The sequence below is a fragment of the Martes martes genome, assembly GCF_963455335.1.
Source record: "Martes martes genome assembly, chromosome: 1".
Lineage (NCBI taxonomy): Eukaryota > Metazoa > Chordata > Mammalia > Carnivora > Mustelidae > Martes > Martes martes.
Window position 1 is genome coordinate 5,979,438 of NC_137888.1, and position 22,067 is coordinate 6,001,504.

Below are 22,067 nucleotides of genomic sequence, written 5' to 3' on the forward strand. Positions count from 1 at the left end.
GAAACAATAGAGGGTAAGGACATTAGGAAGGTTAAGTATAGAAAGTAATAGAAAAAGTAAGTGTAACAGTAGAGAGGATCAGCAAAGCCAAAAGTTCTTTGAAAGACTAAAAATGTTGCTCTAAGATAGATCAAGTGAGAAGAAAATGTCAAAAATAACCATTGTCAGCTTTGAAAAGGGGCATTTCTGTAGACCCTTTAGACATTAAAAAGAGGATATTTCATTTATTTTAAAAATTTTTTGATGTAATCTCTACCCCCAGTGTGGGGCTCAAACTCTTGACCCTGAGATCAAGAGTTGCTCTTCTGACTGAATCAGCCAGGTGCCCCTAAAAAGAGAGTATTTTAATTGGCTATATAGGAAATTTGAAAATTAAGATATAATGGGTAAATATTCAGAAAAACACCAAGACTGCCTCAAAAGGGAAGAAAATCTGAATAGACCTTTAACTAAAGCTGTGTAGTTATATTTCTTAATCTACCTACACTTCTGTTAAAGAAGTTTAACCTGAATCTCATGAGGAAGCAGTCAGACAAATTCAAATTAAGAAACAGTCCGGGAAATAGTTCTCCTGTATCCTTCAGAAGTTTAGTTTCAAGAAAGACCCCCAACACCCCCCCCCCCCCGGCAAAAAAAGTGTTGTATAAGGAAGCTAAGAAAGTGGTACAAGTATAATGCAATGTGTGAGCCTTCATTTGGGTCTTGTCTTTAGGAGTGAAGAAAGCCTATAAGACACATTTGAGAAATTAGGATAAATTTCAGTATGAATCATATTACATAATAGTATTGATACTAAGTTTCTTGAGTGTTGACAAGGTTGTTGTAGTTATGGAGTAGAAAGTCATTGGTCCTAGGAGACTCACACTGAGGCTCTTAGGGCTGAAGTGTCATGATGCAGGTACACATGGTTCACCTCTGTCCATTTATAGCAAGAGACAGGGTTGGTGCCATATTACATGTATGATGTGTTTTAAAAAACTGCGAGAATCTGTTGAAAATGCTTTGGCAGGTTACAATTTATCTTCTAAAATAATAGCTCTGGGACCAGGTAGTGGCAGAGGCTGCACGGCATGTGAATGTACTAAGTGCTGTTGTGAACTGTACGTTTTATTTATTTTTATTTTGTTTAGACGGGAGGAGAAAAAGGATGAGAAGGGGGGAGGGGCGGGGGGAAGGGGAGAGAGAGAATCTTAAGCAGACTCCATGCTCAGCGGGGAGCCCGCTGTGGAGCCCACCTTGGAGCTGGATCTCAGGATCCTGAGACCATGACCTGAGCCAAAATCGAGTCAGATGCTTAATGGACTGAGCCACCCAGGTGCTCGGTGAATTGTACATTTTAAAATAGCTAAAATGGTGAGTTTTATGTTGTACAAATCGCCCCTCCACAGCTTTGTCTAGAATGGACATGTAATACAGACACAGGAAAGATGTGCATTTAGCCGTTAATAGGGCAGCCAACTACCTTTGAATACTGCATTCTTTAATAGCAAAACAGAGGATCAGCATACATTAAAAAGTCCTTATTTTGCCACCAAACAAGTTGTAAAAGTAGAACTTACTATGCACCCAGGTGTATGTTCTGTACTGAATAGTTACTCAAAATGTATAGATTTCAAGAAAACTATTTTGACTTTGGAAGTAGCCATGTGAGATTGTTGTACAGAATCACGAAGCCACCAGCGACTCTGAGAGATCATACCTCTTACTCTTTCCTTTATGCAGAACTTGCCTAAACCGTCTTGGAAAAGTGAGACTCTTAATTTTTAATATCCAGAAATACATATTATGGTCACTGATGAGTAGCTTTGAGGTTAATTAATGAAACATGGCTGGCTGTCAGTGATACTGCATTTGAGGAATGTTGCTACTTACAAACAGTAAAGGAGAGGCTTGAAAGGTTAAAAATGCCTGTTGCGCACTTAAAAAAAAAAAAAAAGAAATCTAAAAAGAAAACTCCAAGTTCAGAGGACTCACTGGTGGATTCTATTAAAACTTACTAGAATTGCTGAGATCTTAGTAAACTGGATGGATATAGGACCTATGTCCTAAAACCAAAACTTTACTATAAACCACCAATAACTAATTAGCTGATATAATGGAGTAAGAACATAATTCACAATAGTAACAAAGGCCTTCAAACACATTTATCAGGAAATGGGAGAAGTCTATATGAAGAAAGGTCTTAAAAATAATGACAGAGCCTTGGGGTCTGTGGTTGGAGGAGCGGAGAGGGAATAATCTTTATTAGTCAAAACATCTAGTATACTCCTGAATCAGAAGATTCAATGATGTAAGGATAGCATATCTTTCCAAGTCTTGGTATAAAGTTAGTGTGTTTATGTTTGAAATCCCAGGTGCTTTGTTTGAATGGAGTTTAGCATGCCATCAAGTTCATTTAGAAGAAAACAAACACATAGAGCCCTTCTCCTGCCCCCTCCCAAAAAACCCCTCATCAAAAGAGACCTTACAACTTTTTCCGTATTCGGTATTTAAAAATTCTTTAGAGGTATTACAGAGAAAACAGTATGGTGTCAAGCTAGGGGCAGAATAGAGAGCAACACCATTTGTGTATCTAAGAATTGGATTTAATTAAAACATAGGTGACTTAAAGTAGTTACTTTTCCACAGAAATTCAGGTTTAGAATTCTTAAAGTACTTTATGCAGATGTGCAAATTTTACGGTGAAATTTTAGTTAACAAAAATACTTGATTATTAAGTACCTTTGGTTACTACTTTTGACGGGATATCCTCCAAAACTCAGTTTTCGTCCATATTTTGAGACACATCTGCTTTGGTATAAGTAATCACTTTTAGCATTTAAAAAGCACTTCATTTCCTGTAGTGAAGAGAAGGAACTTGTAAGGAGCTTCTTTGAAAAATTATTAGGTGCAGATCTACCTTCCTTACAAAGTGCATAATCCTGAGAAAAATCATAAATCAGATAATACACGTATCTCTCTGGGATGTAGTAATGGTAAATAATTAAGTAAATAACCTAAGAAATTTCTTCCCTGCTCTCCTTTTTCACTGGTCTTTGTTTGCTGACCTCCTTTGTTTTGAATGCCTCATGAGTCAGCATGTCGTGGCGTTCTTCATGGCTTTCCTCCCCATTCTGGGCAAAGGAAAGGAGTACTTCCTTCTAGTTAAGGTTCTTAGATTAACTGGATTGATTCTTAGTTGTTTTTCTTATCTGTTTCCCTTCAGTAACTGATGGACTGCTGTCTGACACATTTTTGGGTTTTACTTGTGTACTGCAGTTACTTTTTGATCTTATTCGGTCCAGATTCTCTACCCATTTAACCCATTCCTCCACCACTTGCAAAAATGAGCACTTCAGTCACATAGATATTTCTGTTGCTATCACATACCATATTCCCTCTCACTTGGGTACTTCTGTTCATATTCTTTTGCCTAGTGTGTTTTTCTTGTTTTCTTTGTATTTTCCTCTTTGTCCATTAAGCCTTCTTGGGTATCTCCTGGTCCAAATTGGTCTTACATTGTCTAGCTCGTTGTGTAACACAGTTGAACTTTGTTAAACATAAATGTTAGCTCAATTCTGAAGTTACAGTATAATTCTTGGGGTTTTTTTTTAGAATACATTTATAGTTCTCTTTTTTAAATATTTGAGTTGTTCATCTCCTTGGAATTTATCCTGGTGTACAGTCCAGAGAATAGCTTCCAGATTGCTGCACAGTTGGTAAATCATTTATGTAGTGATCCATTGTTTCCCCAACCGATTTGAGAGGGCACCTTCATCTTAGCTCTTACGTCAAGGTCCAGTTTGGACTTCAGAGTGTGCTTTTCCATTGGTCATTCTGTCACTGTACCTACCATGCCCCTGAATTTTAATCATTGAGGCTTTGTGATAACACTTTCATATTGATAAGACCAGGTCTTCACTTTCTCTCTGTTAAAAGTTTTTCTGGCTATTCTTGGTTATTAGTTTTGAAAGTAGTCTTTTCTTGAGATCACACTACATTTATAAATTAGAGTTAGACCTTTTTTTTTCTTTTATTTTTCACTATACTATTGCCTGTATTTTGTAATTCTTAAGTTTTACTTAAGTGTGTCAGTTGAAGTTAACTTTGGAAAGCCATTGAATTATGACTTCAGTAGAAGCTCAGGAAACTGAATTGTCCGTATTGTTGCATTTTAGTTTAGCCCTATGGCCAAAGGCTCCCAGAGATACATGGTCTCTACTGGTGCTGATGGAACAGTTTGTTTCTGGCAGTGGGACTTAGAATCCCTGAAATTCAGGTAAGTGGCTGTAATTGTGTGATGAGTTTTCTTTCTTTAATGTTTAATTTAGTCTAATGAGATGAAGTCTGATTATAAAGGGAAGTTCTGTATTGTGGTTGCCTTTTCACTTTTATATACACCATTAGTGCCCTATTGACTGTTTACAGTGTGTTTGTTTGTTTATAAAGATTTATTTATTTTAGAGAGTGTGCTCAGGGGGAGGGGCAGAGGGAGAGAGAGACAGAGAATCTCAAGCAGACTGCACACTGAGTGCAGACCCGCATGTGGAACTCGATCTCATGATGCTGAGATCATGACCTGAGCTGAAATCAAGAGTTGATGCCTAACCCTGAGCCACCCTGGCACCCCTACAATGCACTGTTTAGGTGTGTGAAAGAAGCACAGCTATTCTTAGTGGACACATCTTATGGGGAGAAAAAAGTGAGATTGTATGTATGTGAACTGTTGAAAAGTGTTAGAGATGTATAATTAGATGCATACTCAGAAATTTAGGCAGGATTTCTTAAGAGGATTACTTAAGAATCAGAAGACAGGTTGTAGACCTGTGCTGTCCCGGACAGTAGCCACCAGCCACATGGGACTGTCGAGCATTTCGGATGTGGGTGGTGCATTTGAAGAACTTAATTATTAGTTTCATCTTAAAAACTGATACTTGACTCAGGTACCACAAAACCTTTAAGTGTATCTCAAATAGACTATGTGAATTAGTTTCTCAGCTGTGAGTTTTAGGAAACCTAAATACAAATAAATTATCTTTGATGAAAAGTGTTCAAATCAAGGTGTAGTATGTATCTAGTGTATTCTGGAAGATTTCCAAGATAGAGAATGAAAAGCATCTGAAGTTCTCATTAATACTTTATTCATATTGATAAGATATTTTGGATATATTAGGTAAAATGAAATAAAACTGATTTTATCTTTCTACATTTAACGTGGCTACTATAAAAATTTAAAGTTACATGTGTGGTTCGCATTGTTTCTGCTGAGCAGTGCTGTTCCTCGTGGCTGTGTACCCTGCCCTACAGCCTGCATAGTGGGTTCGCTTGCAGTGTGAGTTTTAGTCCCCTGAGTTATAAGATGGGGTCGGTGGGTGAAGCCCTTGCTGTGGGGTCGGGATCTTGGGTATACCGGGATGGGGCAGAGCCTTTGGACTCCGTCCAGCTCTAACAGCATATGCAGAGATGCTTGTGAGCTACTGTATAATAAGGTGATAATATGCTAAATTAAAGCCGGCATTATAAACCCTGTTAATGTGTTGAACTAATGAGTTTTAAAACAACTTCTTTTAAAGTCCACGTCCCCTGAAGTTCACGGAAAAGCCTAGACCAGGTGTTCAGATGCTTTGTTCTTCTTTTAGTGTTGGTAAGATAACTTCAGTAATTTTTCTTCTTAGTTTTATTTAGTACTTATTGAATGATTGTGTTATTGCTAAGAGTATTTGTCAGATGGATGGTAAATCACTTATGCCCATTTCATTAGGTTTAATCCAAGATGTTTATTTCATTAGCTATTTTTCCTTGTCTTTCACTCCCCTCATTCTCCCATTCTCTGATTTCTCATGGTAATCAGAGCTGGCGAAAGGAGGCTTAAGGTATCCACATTAGCCCCCTGTGTGAGATAATACCAAAACTCTGCTTTTCTTGAATAGGCTGAACTGCAGATTTTTATAGTTTAAATTTGTTTTCCACTCATTTTGGTGAAGTTATTGCACATTTTCTTTTCTTGTACAGTGAGCTTGTGTGGTAATCTTTCTTTTTAGGAGAAGTCAGAGATTTTCCCCTTTACATAGAAGTCTGAAAACTTGAATGAGTGAATTTTGTATTCTGAAGCTAGGTTTAGGTACGTGAAGTTATTTAGAAAGCAGGGCCTCTTTTGTCAAGCGTCTTAAGCAGCACATATGGTCATTGCCACAATTAATAAAGCAGTGGGAGATAGTGAACGTTTCCAGATTGAAGTACACTTTTAATTAAAGTTCCGTCCGATGTATATGTATTTGGTTCTTTTTTTTTTTCTTCCCAACACCATGCAGCAATTCTTCAGCACCAGCTGGGTGTACTACAGTTCAGCTCTGTTCTGAGACGCTCTCTCTAAAGAACAGTGTGTGATCCCACAGGTTAAGAGTTCAGTCCTACAAGACCCCCACCCCCCATCCTGGTCAGACCCAGTTGTCAGCTGTGCTTCTGACCGATTGGCTAAAGACCAGAGGTTCCCGTGACCCCCTCCTTGGGTTTGATTATTTTGCTAGAACTGCCTACAGAACTCAGACATTTTACCAGATTTCCAGCTTATTATAAAAGGATATAATTGAGTGACAGCCATGTGGAAGGGATGTAGAGGATAAAGTGTATGGACTCTCTAGACATGCCAGTCTTCCCAAATCTCCACATGTTCACCAGCCTGGAAGCTTTCTGAACAGTGTCCTTTAGGTTTTTATGGAGATTCTGTTACATAGAAACAGCTGATTAAATCTTTGGTGATTGATTCACCTCCGTTCTTCTCCCCCTCCTCAGAGGTCAGGGAAGTGGGACCAGAAGTTCCAACCTTCTAAACACATGGTTGGTACTTCTCGCAGTCAGTACCCCCATTCTTAGGTGCTCTCCAAGAGTCACTTTATTAAACTCCGGTGTGGGTGAAATGGATTTGTTATGAATATCTTTCATGAATGAAAGATACTTTATTAAACTCCGGTGTGGGTGAAATGGATTTGTTATGAATATCTTTCATGAATGAAAGATACTTTCATCAATGTTGTTGCTTGGGAAATCCCAAGGGTTTTAGGAGCTCTGTGCCAGAAACAGTAATGAAGATCAAATACATATATATTTTTTGTTGTAAATTACAACATCACTCTGTATTATATTAATTTTAAAAGGTCTTTATATAGTGTGTTAGAAAATGGATCTATTGAGATAAACGTAATTTTGGAATAAAATATCTTGCTTAATTTGATACAGAAATTTGGTTCAGATATTTGTTACACACTGAATTTTTAAACCTTAACATTTTTATTTCAGGTGGCATGTTTTTAGCCACAGGTAGTACTGATCATGTAATCAGAATGTATTTTTTGGGTTTTGAAGCACCTGAAAAAATCGCAGAACTCGAAAGCCACACTGTAAGTATTCATGTTATAAAATTCTATAAACTAATTATTAATATTCCTCTTGCTCCATAGTCAAATATTGCTAACAAAATTGTTATTCTAATTTTAAATGCAGGAGGGATTGCATATATAAAGGTGAAGGATATTATTGACGACTAAGTATATGACTGTGCTAGTATTTTGTGGTTATTTCAGCTTTAAGTTGAAAATCTTGATTATGACAATTTATTTGGGTTGAGTTTCAGGGGATTTACTCATTTTAATCACACTCAAATCGGAATGCTGTTAATGTATAGTAAGGTAGTTAACTCTTAGGATTCTAGAATACTGCTTAGTAGTCAGGTTATCTTTTTTCCCATAGGAAGTTCTATGAAATTAATAGTTCCAAATCACTTTAAAAGAAAAAGGAATTTTTTTATGTGTAAATAATTATCAAAGTATAATGCCTTGTTTTCAGCTACTTTATGCTTTGATCACTTTTTACATGTGAATTCTTATACAAATGTAATTCTTTGTAAATACAGTTTTAAAAGGAAAGCTTCTTTTTTTATAGTCTTGTTATAGTTAGGTTTTTTGCGTGTAAATGTAGGAACAATGGTGCTAAGCAACACAAGTGCACATTCTTACTATCAACTGTGCTTCCAGTTCTAAAAATGGAGTGGGTTTTTTTTGTTGTTGTTCTGTTTACAAACAAGACTGATCACTTTTGTGTTTGTTTTCTGCCCCATCCCACCCCCCACCCCTAGGATAAAGTTGATAGTATCCAGTTTTGTAACAATGGTGATCGGTAAGTGTGTGTTGTGTGTGTGTGTGGGTGAGAGAGCGAGCGAGCATGGGTCAGTGTGAATGTGCTTTGAGGCAGATACGCTCTGGTTCATACTAGTACAGCTGATACATGGCTTTGTGTACTGCAGGCACTTTAGTAGTAAGTGTATTAACTGGAAAAAAGTGTCTGCAGTTGGGGGGGGATGCGTTAAGCACAGGTTTTTACAATTGTAGCTTCTACCAGGTCCTGTGACCAATAGGAGCTCAACTATTAGGTATAAAGCTAATGAAGTTCCTTGTTTGAGTAAAAAAAAAAATCTCTTCTAGCAGCCACCATGATGTGTCATGTGACAGAATTGTCACTTTAATTATATACTCTCTTGGTCTCCACTTTCTTTCAGGTGCCTTTCCTAAATTGCAGTTTTTAACACTCCTTTGTTAAAAGATGTATTTGTTTGAGTTTATCCTTTGTTGAGTTCATCCTTTGTTAAAAGATGAATTTGTTTGAGTTTAGAATGAAGATGCTTACAGTGGAATTTTGCTCTGACTGATCTTCCCACACATCTTTAATTCTTCCTGTTTTGTTTTCCCCTCCATGTACTACTTGTACATTGTCTTCTCAAAACTCAGTCTATTTGACAGGCTGTTGGTTGAGTTTGAAATGTGCTTTAACTGGATAGGGCCGGGCAAATTATAGCAAACCAGATTTTTTTCCTCATCAGATTTGCTCTAAATCCCTGTCTTTTGAATTAACACCTGTATGTTTCCCTGCGGTCAGGATGGCTACATTAAGAATGTTTTTTGCTTGTGATTTTAACTGTAGTTTTTGGCATGTATGTGAGTGTAAGATCTTTTTCTGAATTTTTTAAGGTTCTTAAGTGGTAGCAGAGATGGAACGGCACGGATTTGGAGATTTGAGCAGTTGGAGTGGAGAAGCATTTTATTGGATATGGCAACCCGAGTCTCAGGGTGAGTGGAGATGGTTTGTAGGAAGCGGGTGCATTATAATTACGTGGTCTTTCTCTCCCTGGTGGTTGACTGCTTTGTCAGGGGATTGGAACCACCTCCTATTACAAAGCAGTGATCTAAATGAGTGGCTACTTCCTGCATATCTGATACGTTGATACATAAATCTCATATATCCCAAAGAATTTATCCTTACATTTATGTTTCTAGGACACTGCCTGGTCTAGGGTAGCGCCGTATCAGAGTTCTTATCAGTTTTTCACATTTAGTTCTTTGAAAATCCTTATGTTTGCTTTACTTTTAATAATTATAGGGGAAATTAACTCCTCTGCTGTGACTCAGTTTTATTTGGTTTCAAAATAAATTGATACTCACATTTCTGTGAAATGATATGTGGTAGAGAAAATATATACTAGAAATCTGATAATCCTTGTCACAAATCACAACTCTACTGTTATTTAAAAATGCTCTATCTAGATACTCAAAAGCATCTTAGTGTGAGAGTGAATGCTGTCAGTCCTTGACTGGTTGAAATAATGAAGGGTAATTCATTATTAAGAGGATAATTTGAAATCACATTTACCTGTGAACAATTATTTTATTAAAAGCAAAATAGGAATATCAGTGTAAAAACTTTAAATCAAAAATTTTTACTGAGGCGGGAAACTGCTGTTTTCTTACTGCTGTGGAGAGTGCTCTGCCTGTAACTCCTTCCAGTGGTGGAAATAATTCTTTTCTCATTTAAAGTTTTACATCTTTCCAATCTTGTGAAGTAGAGTTTTCTGTATATAGGAACTAATGGGGGGACGCCTGGGTGGCTCAGTAGGTTAACTCTATGCCTTCAGCTCAGGTCATGATCCTTGGGGTCCTGGGATTGAGCCCTGCATGGGGAAATCCCTGCTCAGTGGGGAGCCTTCTCCCTCTGCCTGCTGGTTCCCCTGCTTGTGTGCTCTCTCCCTCTCTCTGGCAAATAAATAAAATCTAAAACATAAATAAATAAATAAAGAATCAGTGGGTATATTTGTTTTAGTGTTCTCATCTTGAGGGATCAACTTGATGAAGTAAAATAACGTCTGTTTCTTCAAGGTTACTAACAGGTGATGCCTTTTAGTTTAAAATGAAGCATGGAGTCTTAGCCTTTACTCCCTATTTTGTCTCTTCTGTTAAATTTTTTTTTTTTTAAGATTTTATTTATTTGACAGTGAGAGAGGGAACACAAGCCGGGGAAGTGGGAGAGGGAGAAGCAGGCTTCCAGCCGAGTAGGCAGCCCGATGCGGGGCTCGATCCCAGGATCCTGGGATCATGACCTGAGGTGAAGGCAGCCGCTTAACTGGCTGAGCCACCGAGGCACCCCTCTTCTCTTAAACTTTTACCTGACCAGTGCTTCCATTATGCTTATATGGATAGGTGTTACATGGCACTTATTCTATATTCTTGACAGCTGTTTTCTTTAATTAAAATATGTTTATTATATGTTACAATCTCTTAGGATATATTCTCTGATTTCAAAAGCAGTTGGGCTTTGCCTTTTCTCTGTGTATTACTGACTACTATATTTTACAGAGAAACTTTGCACTTCATGTTCATAAAAGCTGCAAAATATTGTAGGCATTTGTATCCAAGGCCATTCTTGCCAAGAGACCCCACAGTAACACTCTGTAGAGGAGTGTGAAGAGATGAGTACAGTTTTATTTAAAGTTCAAAAGATTGACTCTCTGTGTGTCAGGTTACTTTTCTAGATGGGTGGGGGATGTGAGGGTACATTAACTTCTTTCTGTCTTCCTAAAATTTCTTGTCATCTTCCCTGGAGAGAGAAAGAACAAAATTATTGCTGTTAGGGCTTGGGGTCAAGGGAAGGGAATAATAGAAAAGGGGTAGAGAGGAAGAACTTTGCTTTTATAGGCAGTGGTGATGTCCTAACATATGCCTTTATTCAAACCGAACTTTTTTAAAAAAAGATTTTATTAATTAATAAATAATAAGTTTAATTAATTAATTAAACTAATTAATTTAATTAGAGCATACATAAGCAGGGGGAGGGACAGAATGGGAGGAAGAGAGAAAGTTAAGCAGACTCTATGCCCGGTGTTTTATACGTGGTTCACTCTCAGGACTCCGAGCTCATGACCTGAGCTGAAATCAACAGTCAGATGCTTAACCAACGGAGCCACCCGGGCACCCCTGAAGTGTTCGTATGTTTGTTTTAAAGATTTTACTTGTTAGGGGGAGAAGAGTGCACGTGCACAAGCAGGGGGAGTGGCAGGTAGAGGGAGAAGCAGGCTCCTTGCTGAGCAGGGAGCCTGATGTGGGACTGGATCCCAGGACCCTGGGATTATGACCTGAGCCAAAGGTAGACACTTAACCAGCTGAGCCACCCGTGTGTCCCAGCCCCTGAACTGTTTTTGTTGCTGTTGTTTTTAAACATTTTATTTATCTGTTTTGTCAGAGAGAATATAAGCAGGGGGAGTGGCAGGCAGAGGGAAAAGTAGGCTCCAGGGAGCCTGATGTGGGGCTCAATCCCAGGATTCTCGGATCATGACCTGAGCTGAAGGCAGACGCTTAACCATCTGAGCCACCCAGGCATCCCCCCAGACTGCTTCTATAATTATCCCCTCCCGTTCCAGTATTTGCCGAAATCTGTTTGGAGATAATCTGTTATGGGTCAGATGTATATTGGATACATAATCATGTATGGACATGAACTGCATTACTTCAGTTATTTTTGTGTTGATTGTACTTTTCAAATGAATTTGAATTGTTTATGTTTTTCTTAGGGACTTATCTTTGGAAGAGGAAAGGTTTATGAAACCCAAAGTAACAATGATTGCTTGGAATCAGAATGATAGCATTGTTGTCACAGCTGTGAATGATCATGTCCTTAAAGTGTGGAATTCTTACACAGGACAACTGCTTCATAATTTATTGGTAGGTTGTTTTCATATAATATAACAAATCAAGATTTTTTTTGAACTATAATTTGATTTTTGAAACTATAAAATTAAAGTAATAGCTATGTTTCATCCACTGATTTATCAAATGATTAGAAATTTGTAGGTATACTAATGTTCAATCATTGTCATTAATACATTTTGAAAGCCGTTGTACACTGTGACAGTATGGCTTTTTAATTTTTTTAAACTTACTAACTTGCAAACCCTCCTTAACTCTTATGACTCTTACTACTTTGTTGAATAAAGGGACATGCTGATGAAGTATTTGTTTTGGAGACACATCCCTTTGATTCCAGAATTATGTTATCGGCAGGACATGATGGCAGCATATTTATATGGGATATTACAAAGGGCACCAAGATGAAACATTATTTTAATATGGTAAGTAAAGTGTATCTTCATGTATGCTTACGTTGGTTTCAAGTATTTGGATTATGAAGTTAAGCCAGAAACCGATCTGCATGCTTTGGCAGTTTATATTCCTAGAAATCAGGGTACTGAAAGCCTAATAAATATCTGACAGCCATATTTATATACGCTCATAAAATTCTGGGTGTAACTGAGTCACATGAGGGAAGGAGTTTCAAAAGTCACTTATTTAGCCTCCTGTATATGTGTGAATGTGTTTGAATTTGCTTAAATTGGTAAAATTATGGTAATTACACACATTTTCACTAAATTTATTAAAATATTTGGTAATAAAACATAATATTCAGTAAAGTCATCTAGGGAATCAGAAACATCATTTTGTTTTTCCAGCTTTTTTTCTTTTTGCATATATAATATTCTAAAACCAAATTAGGATCCTGATGGATATTTTTAGAATTTCTCATATATAACCACAAAGCTAGTTACAAAATCAGCAAATTTAACGTTGATAAAGTAGCATTATATAATCAGCTTTATATTCAAATTTTGTCAGTTCTGGTAATGTCTTTTTAGTTATATTTGGTCCTTGGAGCAGTGTTTAATTCAGGATTATGCTATGTTAATTGGCTGTATATTTCTAGGTTTCTTTAATCTTCAGAAATCCTTTTTTTTCCCTATTTCTCACCTTTTTACTTTTTTGATGAGTGCAGACAAATAATGTTACAGAATATCTGTGTTTTGTCTACAGAACATCATGATTTGATTCTGTTACACCTTTTTTCGTAGGGATTATTTTTTATAACTTTGTTTTTGGAGAGAGAATTTGCGAGTGTGTGAGTGGGATGGAGAGGTGAAGGGGGAGAGAGAGAATCCCAGGCGGGCTGTATACCCACTGCAGAGCTATCCACGGGGCTGGATCTCAGCAGCCTGAGATCATGATCTGAACTGAAATCAAGAGTCAGACACTTAACTGACTGAACCACCCAGGGTGTCCTTGTGGTGGTAATTTTAAATATTTGGTAAGGTGGCATTTGCCAGATTTCCCCCACAATAAAATAGTTGTTTTTCCTCTTTGTAACTTTTTTTCTCCCCCTCTTTGTAACTGTTAAGCCAATTTTTTTCAGGAGGTATTTTGAGACTCTAAATACCCTACTCATTAAACTTTAACTCAAAAACATTAGCATCCATTGAAGGTTTTTAGTGGCATCATTCTTTCCATAGTTATTAGTTGGCGTTCTCACACAGTTTTGTAATCTCTTTTTCATCTTATGTACAGAATGTTTTCCAAAATCTTACACATATTTTTAAGAATTTGCAGTTACATTTTTGACCGTCAATTCAGCCTTTCTCAGAAAGTTACATACCTAGTTAACTTAGAGTTGTTACTCTGTCAGTGGTTTCTGAAGTATGCACAGCAGGACCACTCTGAGTGTCCAGGTACACGGCTGTTCGTGTAGATCTGTAATTATTTCCCAGGATAAATTCTGAGGGAGTTATTATATAAAAGGATTTCTGTGTTGTCCAGACTGATGTTTGATGTACATATGAGATGTTTTATAAAATTACTGTACAGTTTATACTGAGTTCCAGTTCAAAGAGTAATTCATTTTGGAGCCAGGCTAGTTGCAGGGTGTAGATGAGTGGTTCTTAGACCTTTTTGTTGAAGGCCATCTGAGTCTATGTGTTCCATGATTTCTTTTTTAACCTTAAAATTTTTATTTCAGTATGCTTATTTTGGACAGTTCTTGACAAACATTTTAAAATGCAGTATTCTATTTATTACCATAAAATGCACTGACAACTCAAATAACATGGCCAAATTGCACATGTGTAACTAGGCATCCCGGGGTTCAAATTATTGGAAAAAGAAGTCTTTTTCAGCAAGTTTTTTGTGGTCTTAACATTTATAGGTATCTCCATTTTCTTAATTATCCTTTAGAATTCTTTAAGAACATTATGTCCTGAATTTAACTTAACCAAAACAGAAAACTGCATTAATTCGGGCTTTAAGCATAATATAAGCTCAACAATTTCTGAGCCAAAGAAGTCTCAAGTAGGCAATAGTGCTCTTACTTCCAGTGAGACATGTAAACTTCGCTGTGTATACTGGGTTCTTCCTTTCCTTCTTTTATTTTTTTAAAAAAGATTATTTATTTTAAAGCGCACACATGTGCATGCAAGCCGGTTGGATTGGGGGTGGGGCAGAGGGAGAGGGAGATCTCTCAAGCAGACTCCCCATTGAGTGCGGAGCCTGATGCAGGGCTCAGTCTCACCACCCTAAGATCATGACCTGAGCTGAAATCAAGACTCAGATGCTCAGCCATCTGAGCGAGCCAGGCTGCCCTGAATTGAGTTCTTAACTTTAGTGCTCAGCTGAGAGGCTCCCAATTTTCTGTTAGAGAGATTACATAGGGTTATAAATTACTAACATTACAGTATTTTGTTAAATACATCATAATTTTCAGTGTGATGTCAAGTTCTGTAAGCACAGTTGCAGGTTGCATTTTGTCAGGAATCATTGTGGAGGACTCTTCAAACTCCACATAGAAACCCAAGTCGGACTTGCTCTGTGAGAGCCTACTCAGGAAAATTTCCTTCTCTCTAGGTTCCTTAGCAACAGTTTTGGTGCACTTAGATGCACGTGTCTGACGGCAGAGGAGCTGCCACCATCTTTGACTTGCCAGCCAATGGTCTGGGCCCCTCCTCTGCTTTCCTTGGAGAGGAGGTTCCCCAGGGGTGCCAAGTGGTGCCGGGGCATGGGGCGGGCTGTGGTGGAGATGGCGCCTCAAAGGACTGTGTGGTGGATCTGTGTTCCTATGTTTTAACAAAAAAATTGGAAGAAAAATATGTATAGCATTTATTCCTTTTTATGTTGCTAGAGAATACAAGTTTATATACGTGCTGTGTGTGCACATAATAGGGAAGTGCCTTAAATATCCCAGTAACTTAATTTCTAAGTTTGTTAACTGGTAGCCGCTTGTGTGTGATATAGTAGTAGTGAAGTGTTGCTTTTCAAGCAGATGTTTGGGCATGGGGTGAGTTTGTTTGGGCAGTGAGTGAGTGGAGAATTCATTTTCCAGCACTGATCAAACTTTCCCTAAAGTTTTTTTTGCACAGTTACAGGCTCAGACAACAAATAGGCATAGCTTTAAGCTGTTAATGAAACAGCTCAGTTAACTATAAATTGGTAGTGTTAAATTAACATGATTTCCGTTGAAGAGCAAGAATAAAGCTGAGGAGCGGTCTGGGTCAGGCAGCGCTCACGATGTAATCGGCGCGTCCTTCCTGAGTCTGCGGTGGTTTGCGGTAAGGTAGGCGCAGGCATTTCTGCACGCCGTGTGACTTGGCAGCATTCCACTCTGCACAGTGGTCAGTCCTCTTTGTGCAAAGTTTAGATTCTGGAAGAGTACTGATTTTAGTTCGTGAATACCAAACTTTATTGATCTATAATCATTTATCTTGTGGGTTGTTAGTCAATAGCCTTTTGCTGTACATTAAAACAGAAGTTTATGAAATTGCTTGTCATTCACTTCTAAGAAGTGAAGAAAGCCTTTACTTTGGATTGGCTTATGATCTTTCATTCTGTGGTTCTGAGAACCCATTCTTAGACTACCTTTCAAGATTTTTTCAGTCTAGTGGTATCTGAAATGAATTTTATTTTCTGAAAATACTATGTGCATAATGCAAAAGCTGTTTTTAAATATTTTCTTTCAGAAGTGATACATTTGGGGACACCTAGGTGCCTCGGTTGGTTAAGTGTCTGACTCTTGATCTCAGCTCAAGTCTTTTTTTTTTTTAATTTTTTTAAATTTATTTTGATAGAGAGCACAAGTAGGCAGAGAGGCAGGCAGAGAGAGAGGGGGAGGCAGGCTCCTTGCTGAGCAGAGAGCCCGATGCGGGGCTCGATTCCAGGACCCTGGGATCATGACCTGAGCCGAAGGCAGAGGCCTTAACCCACTGAGCCACCCAGGCACCCCGCAGCTCAAGTCTTGATGAGTTCAAGCCCCTTATAGAACTCATTGAAAAGAAAAAAGTAATATTTATATTGACATGAAAACAGTTGATAATGCAAAAGCACTCATGTAGAATTGGCTTTAACTTTTCCTTCCTTTTCCTAGATTGAAGGACAAGGACATGGAGCTGTCTTTGACTGTAAGTTTTCACAGGATGGACAGCATTTTGCCTGTACAGATTCTCATGGACACCTTCTGATATTTGGTTTTGGATGCAGCAAGCCATATGAAAAGGTCTTTTTTATTTTTTTGTAGCATTTTAACCACTTTTAAAAAATTTTAATTCCAGTGTAATTAATAGACAGTGTTATATTAGCTTCATAGTGATTCAACAATTCTGTATATTACTCGGTGCTCATCAACATAAGTGTACTCTTAATCTCATTCATCTATTTCACCCATCTCCCTGCCCACTTCCCCTCTGGTAACCATCTGTTGTCTATATTAGGAGTCTGTTTTTTGGTTTGCCTGGAAAAGGTCATTCTTAGTACTTTTTTATAAGAGTAAAATAAGTAGTTATGAAGGATGTTTTAAAAATAGGTGTACTGATTTGGTTTCATTGTTTTTTCAAATTATAAGTAACTTTAATATTTGTATTCTTTAACATGTACAAACCTCAAAATGTCAATCTGTAAACAACTTTTTTTCAGATTCCTGATCAGATGTTCTTCCATACTGACTATCGACCACTGATTAGAGATTCTAATAATTACGTCTTAGATGAGCAAACTCAGCAGGCTCCTCACCTTATGCCTCCACCATTCTTGGTAGATGTAGATGGAAATCCTCACCCAACTAAGTATCAGAGATTAGTACCAGGTCGAGAAAACTCTGCGGATGAACATTTGGTTCCACAGTTAGGCTATGTGGCAACAAGTAAGTGAAAAAAATTTTTTTCTTTCACTTTTTATTTGAAAAATGTAAAAAAATAATACACAGAACTCACATACTTTTAGACTTACCAGATGTTAATAGTTTGCAGTGTTTGTTTTATCATTCTCTCTCTAGGTACATATAATTGTTTTTAACCATTTGAGTGATAAGTTCTTGACTGCATGTTCATTTATCCCTAAATACTTCATATGTGTTTTCTAAGAAAAAGGTATTCTCTTATGTAACCCTAAGCAGTTACGATCATTTAACACTGATGTAATACTGTTAGTGAGTCTATGGTCTGTGATCAAATTTTGTCTGTTATTCTGTGCCTGTTAAGATTTTTATTGTTCTCCCCTGATGTGGATCTCAGTTGGGGACTGCACATTAAATTTAGTTACCCTTGGTGAAGTTCAGATTGTGCTATTTTTAAAAAGTTTTATTTATTTATTTTTACATAATCTCTACACCTAGTGTGGGGCTCCAAGTCATGACCCCAAGGTGAAGAATCATATGCTCTTCTGACTGAGCCAGCGAGGCGCACCCCCAGGTTGTACAGTTTTTGATAGAATACAGTATAAATGATGATGTAGCCTTCCTGGAGCGTCAGGTCTGGGTGCTGAGGATTGTGCTTTGTCCAAATATTGGTGATGTTGTCTTTGCAAACTTGGTTAACGTGCCTGCTAAGTTTTCCAGTACAAAGTTATTTTTCTCTTTGTAATTGATAAGAAATTTGTGGGGAGATACGATGTAAATAACCTGTTCCTTACCAAACTTTACCTTTTAAGTTTTAGGATCCATTGATGATTTTTGCCTGAATCAGTTCTAAAGGTTGCAAAATGGTTGTTTTCCAACTCTATCATCATTCTATATGCATTTTATTAGTCTTCCTTTTATATGTTTATGTAGTTCAGATTTAAGGGTTGTTATATAAGGGGTTATAATCCATAATGGTCATTATTTGTTGCTCATACTTGTTTTAGATTTGAGTGTGAGAGTCTCTTCAGGCTGACTGTTCCCTTTCCTGAGTCCCTTGAACACTTTTTCCTTTCTGGCACAAGATGTTTGAGTCCCATCTTGCACTTGGTCTGTCCTAGTCAAGGGCAGAGTTTTTGTTTTGTTTTGTTTTGTTTTGTATTTGTTCCTAGCAGTGTAGTGTTTCCTCCATACAGATGTTATTAAGCAAAGAAAAAAAATGCTTGTTTTGTTTGGTTGAGGTTTGTTTTACTCAAAGTTAATCGCCAGTTATCACTATATGTTTACTGTTTCAGGTGTTTAATTTTTTATTAGTTTAATTGAAGTATAGCTTACATATAATAAAATTCATGAATTTTAACTGTACAAGTCACATGAGTTTGGCAGCTGTTAAACAATCACATAACCACCACCACAGTCGAGGTATAGAATGTTTCCAGTGCCCTCAAAAGTTCTATTGGGCCTTTTAAAGTAAAATTAATTAATTTTTTAAATTTGATTTACACTCAGTTATTAACATACAATGTATTAGTTTCAGAGGTAGAAGCCTGTGACTCATCATTATATACAACACCCAGTGCTCTTTACCTCACAAGCCCTCCTTAATGCCCATCACCCAGTCACCTCATCCCCTCACTCCCCCACCCCCTCCAGCAGCCCTCAGTTTGTTTCCTATGGTTAAGAGTCTCTTGTGGTTTGTCTTCCTCTCTGATTTTGTCTTGTTTTATCCTTTCCTCTCTTCCCCTGTGACCCTCTGTTTTGTTTCTCAAATTCCAAATGTGCATGAGATCATAGGATAATTATCTTTCTCTGACGTACTTTGCTTAGCATAATACCCTCTAGTTCCATCCACGTTGTTGGCAAATGGCAAGATTTCAATTTTTTGATGGCCGAGTAATATTCCATCATGTGTGTGTACACACACACCCACACACACACACACACTCTGCATCTCCTTTATCCATTCATCTGTTGATGGACATCTGGGCTTTTTCCATAGTTTGGCTGTTGTGGACATTGCTGCTATAAATGTTGGGGTGCAGGTTCTCTTGGGCCTTTTTGGAATCTTCTCCTGGTCACTTGTAATGACTATTCTGTCACTTCTATTTTGTCTTTTTGAGGAATTTTGTATAAATGGAATTGTACAATACTAAATCTTTTGTGTCTGGCTTCTTAGCATGGTGCTTTGGAGATTCATTTTTGTTGTTGCACAAATCAGTTTTTTTTTTCCTGTTTGTTGTTAGTGAACTGTGGTATGCGTATACCCTTATTTATTCATTCATTAACAGTTGAAGGACAGTTGGCTTTTTTCTATTCTGATACTTCATCATTATAATAACCCCAGTCTACCATGCGGGTTTATCTTATGTCCTTCTTTGGTTCTATTAGTTTTTGCTTTATGTATTTTAAAGTTTTTAAAAATTTTTTATTTTTTTAAGATTTGGTCTATTTGAGGGGTGCCTGGGTGGTTCAGTGGGTTAAAGTCTCTACCTTCGGCTCGGGTCATGATCCCAGGGTCCTGGGATTGAGCCCCGGGTCAGGCTGTCTGCTCAGCGTGGAGCCTGCTTCCCCGCCTTCTCTCTGCCTGCCTCTCTGCCTACTTGGGATCTCTGTCAAACAAATAAATAAAATCTTTAAATAAAAAAAAAAGATTTTGTCTATTTGTTTGATAGATAGTACAAGTAGGTAGAGCAGCAGTCAGAGGGAGAAGCAGGCTGTCCACTGAGCAGGGAGCCTGAGGCAGGGCTTGATCCCAGGACCCTGGGATCATGACCTGAGCCAAAGGCAGCCGCTTAACCAACTCAGCCACCCAGACACCACTTAAAGTTCTGTTTTTAGGTACAGACACATTTCACATTGTCCTCTGAGTGAATTCTTTTATCATTATGAATTGTTCCCCTTTTTCCTTGGTATTTTTTCTTTTGAAGACTTTTTTTATTTTGTATTAATATGCCAGTCCACCCAGTTTTGATGAGTATTGTCATGGTGTATCTTTTCAGTTTTTGTAACCAATTTGTGTCTTCATATTGAAACAAATTGCGTGTAGGCACCAATCCTGTCTGACAACCTGTCTGTTAATTGGAAAATGTAGACCATTTACATTTAATAAAATTATTAGTATCATCAGGGTTAATTCTCTACCATTTTGCTCTTTTTTTTCTCTTTATCCTTTTCTGTCCTTTTTTTTCCTGCCTTGTTTGAAATTGATTCTTTTAGTATTTCATATTATCTCTTCTAATGTCTTCTGTTTGTCTTACTTATTTCTAGTGGTTATTTCTAATGGTAGGACAGGAATTGTTAGTGTGTGGGTTTGCAGATCTGTGGTTTTATCCATGACCTTTTTTATGGAGTCTTTATTTTTGTAATCATATGGAAATATTATTTACTTTTTAAAAAGTGTTGACAATTGCACTGATGTTACAGAAGCAGTGGTGGATGAAACTTCTGGCACCACACCACTAACAGTCATTGCATTCTTCATTGCCTTAAACACATATTTTTAACTGTTCTGAGTTTTAGAATTGGAAGTATGCATTAAACAATTTTGCTGTATATTCCGAAGTTTATTTGTTCTGGCTAGTGGGAACATGGACTATTTCCACTTCTGTGAGAGTGCTGGAAATTTTTTGGGAAACTGCCTTTTCATGTTTTTTCCCCTTAGTATGGTGGAGTTTTACCCAGTGTGTGCACATACCATTATTTAGTCAAAGAATCAATTCAACTTTAGTGTGTATCTCTTGAGATTTCTGCGCAGTTCAGTCTTCTCTGATGTTAAGTCCTGCATTTTATTTATTTATTTATTTAAGATTTTATTTATTGATTTGGTAGAGAAAGACACAGTGAGAGAAGGAACACAAGCAGGGGGAGTGGGTGAGGGAAAAGCAGCCTTTCCACTGAGCAGGGAGCCCGAGGCTCGACCCTAGGACCCTGGGATCATGCAGGGATGGGGAGGACTAGAGGTCTCCTTTTCTACTGTTTTCCCTTTGGTTCCATTTGCGGTCTTAAGGAATCTTTTTTTAATTCCCAGTTCTAATTAAAACCTTCTTAACATTTTAGATTAGGGCTCCACTTTTTGCTTTCTTAGCTCATTTTTTGAAAATAAAAAAAAATAGTGATTTTAAGATAGGTTAGGACATTTAGCTCTTGTAAGTTCTTCACTGATTGCCATGGTAAAATGGAGATGTTATCCATGAGATATAAGGGAATTTAACTCATATAGTAGGATGCAAATATTTTTTCCCTGAAATTAGTACATGACATTTTTTAGTTTCTGGATCTGTTACTGTGGAGGCTAGATTATATTTTGCATTCTTTTTGCTAATACCCTGTCAATCTCAGTGTGTTAGGGTTCTCCTTGTAAGTTGCTGGGGGTGTTCAAAGAAGACGCATTTGATATGGGAGGCTATGTAAGGAATTGTTTGCATGAAAAAGTTAGCATTTAGATAACTTTCCAGACCCCACAACCATCTAACACTTTTTATCCACTAATGTTGACCAAACCCGTTATTTCAAAAATGAAGAAGCAAAGGCACTTTTAAAAAAATCTGATTTTGTACTTTGGGCACTGGCTAGGCTAAAAGCATACCTAAGAAACAGAGTAACTTAAGCTTAATGGGAGAGGTACCTGTGGGTACCTCCCTCAAGACCCTTGGACGGGGAGAGCTACAGCTGTAGTTGGTTGAAGAGTATTACACTTCTGTTTATTTCTTAAGAGAGCAGAGGAGAAATACCACTGCTTTTCTCTACATCAGAAATCATACATTGTTGCTCTGGTCTTGTCAGAGACTTTG

General features: G+C 37.6%; 1 protein-coding gene across 2 annotated transcripts in view; it reads left to right on the forward strand.

The window, feature by feature from the left end:
* The window catches only part of BRWD1 (bromodomain and WD repeat domain containing 1), a 118,342-nt gene that overhangs the window by 30,526 nt on the left and 65,749 nt on the right, over positions 1-22,067 (forward strand). For both annotated transcript variants that reach the window (XM_080804295.1, XM_080804294.1), the window contains exons 9-17: positions 4,158-4,258; positions 5,553-5,623; positions 7,276-7,376; positions 8,111-8,151; positions 9,000-9,098; positions 11,870-12,020; positions 12,293-12,427; positions 16,534-16,662; positions 17,079-17,304. In XM_080804295.1, coding sequence (XP_080660421.1) covers positions 4,158-4,258; positions 5,553-5,623; positions 7,276-7,376; positions 8,111-8,151; positions 9,000-9,098; positions 11,870-12,020; positions 12,293-12,427; positions 16,534-16,662; positions 17,079-17,304 — 1,054 coding nt within the window. The remainder of the gene's footprint in view (positions 1-4,157; positions 4,259-5,552; positions 5,624-7,275; positions 7,377-8,110; positions 8,152-8,999; positions 9,099-11,869; positions 12,021-12,292; positions 12,428-16,533; positions 16,663-17,078; positions 17,305-22,067) is intronic.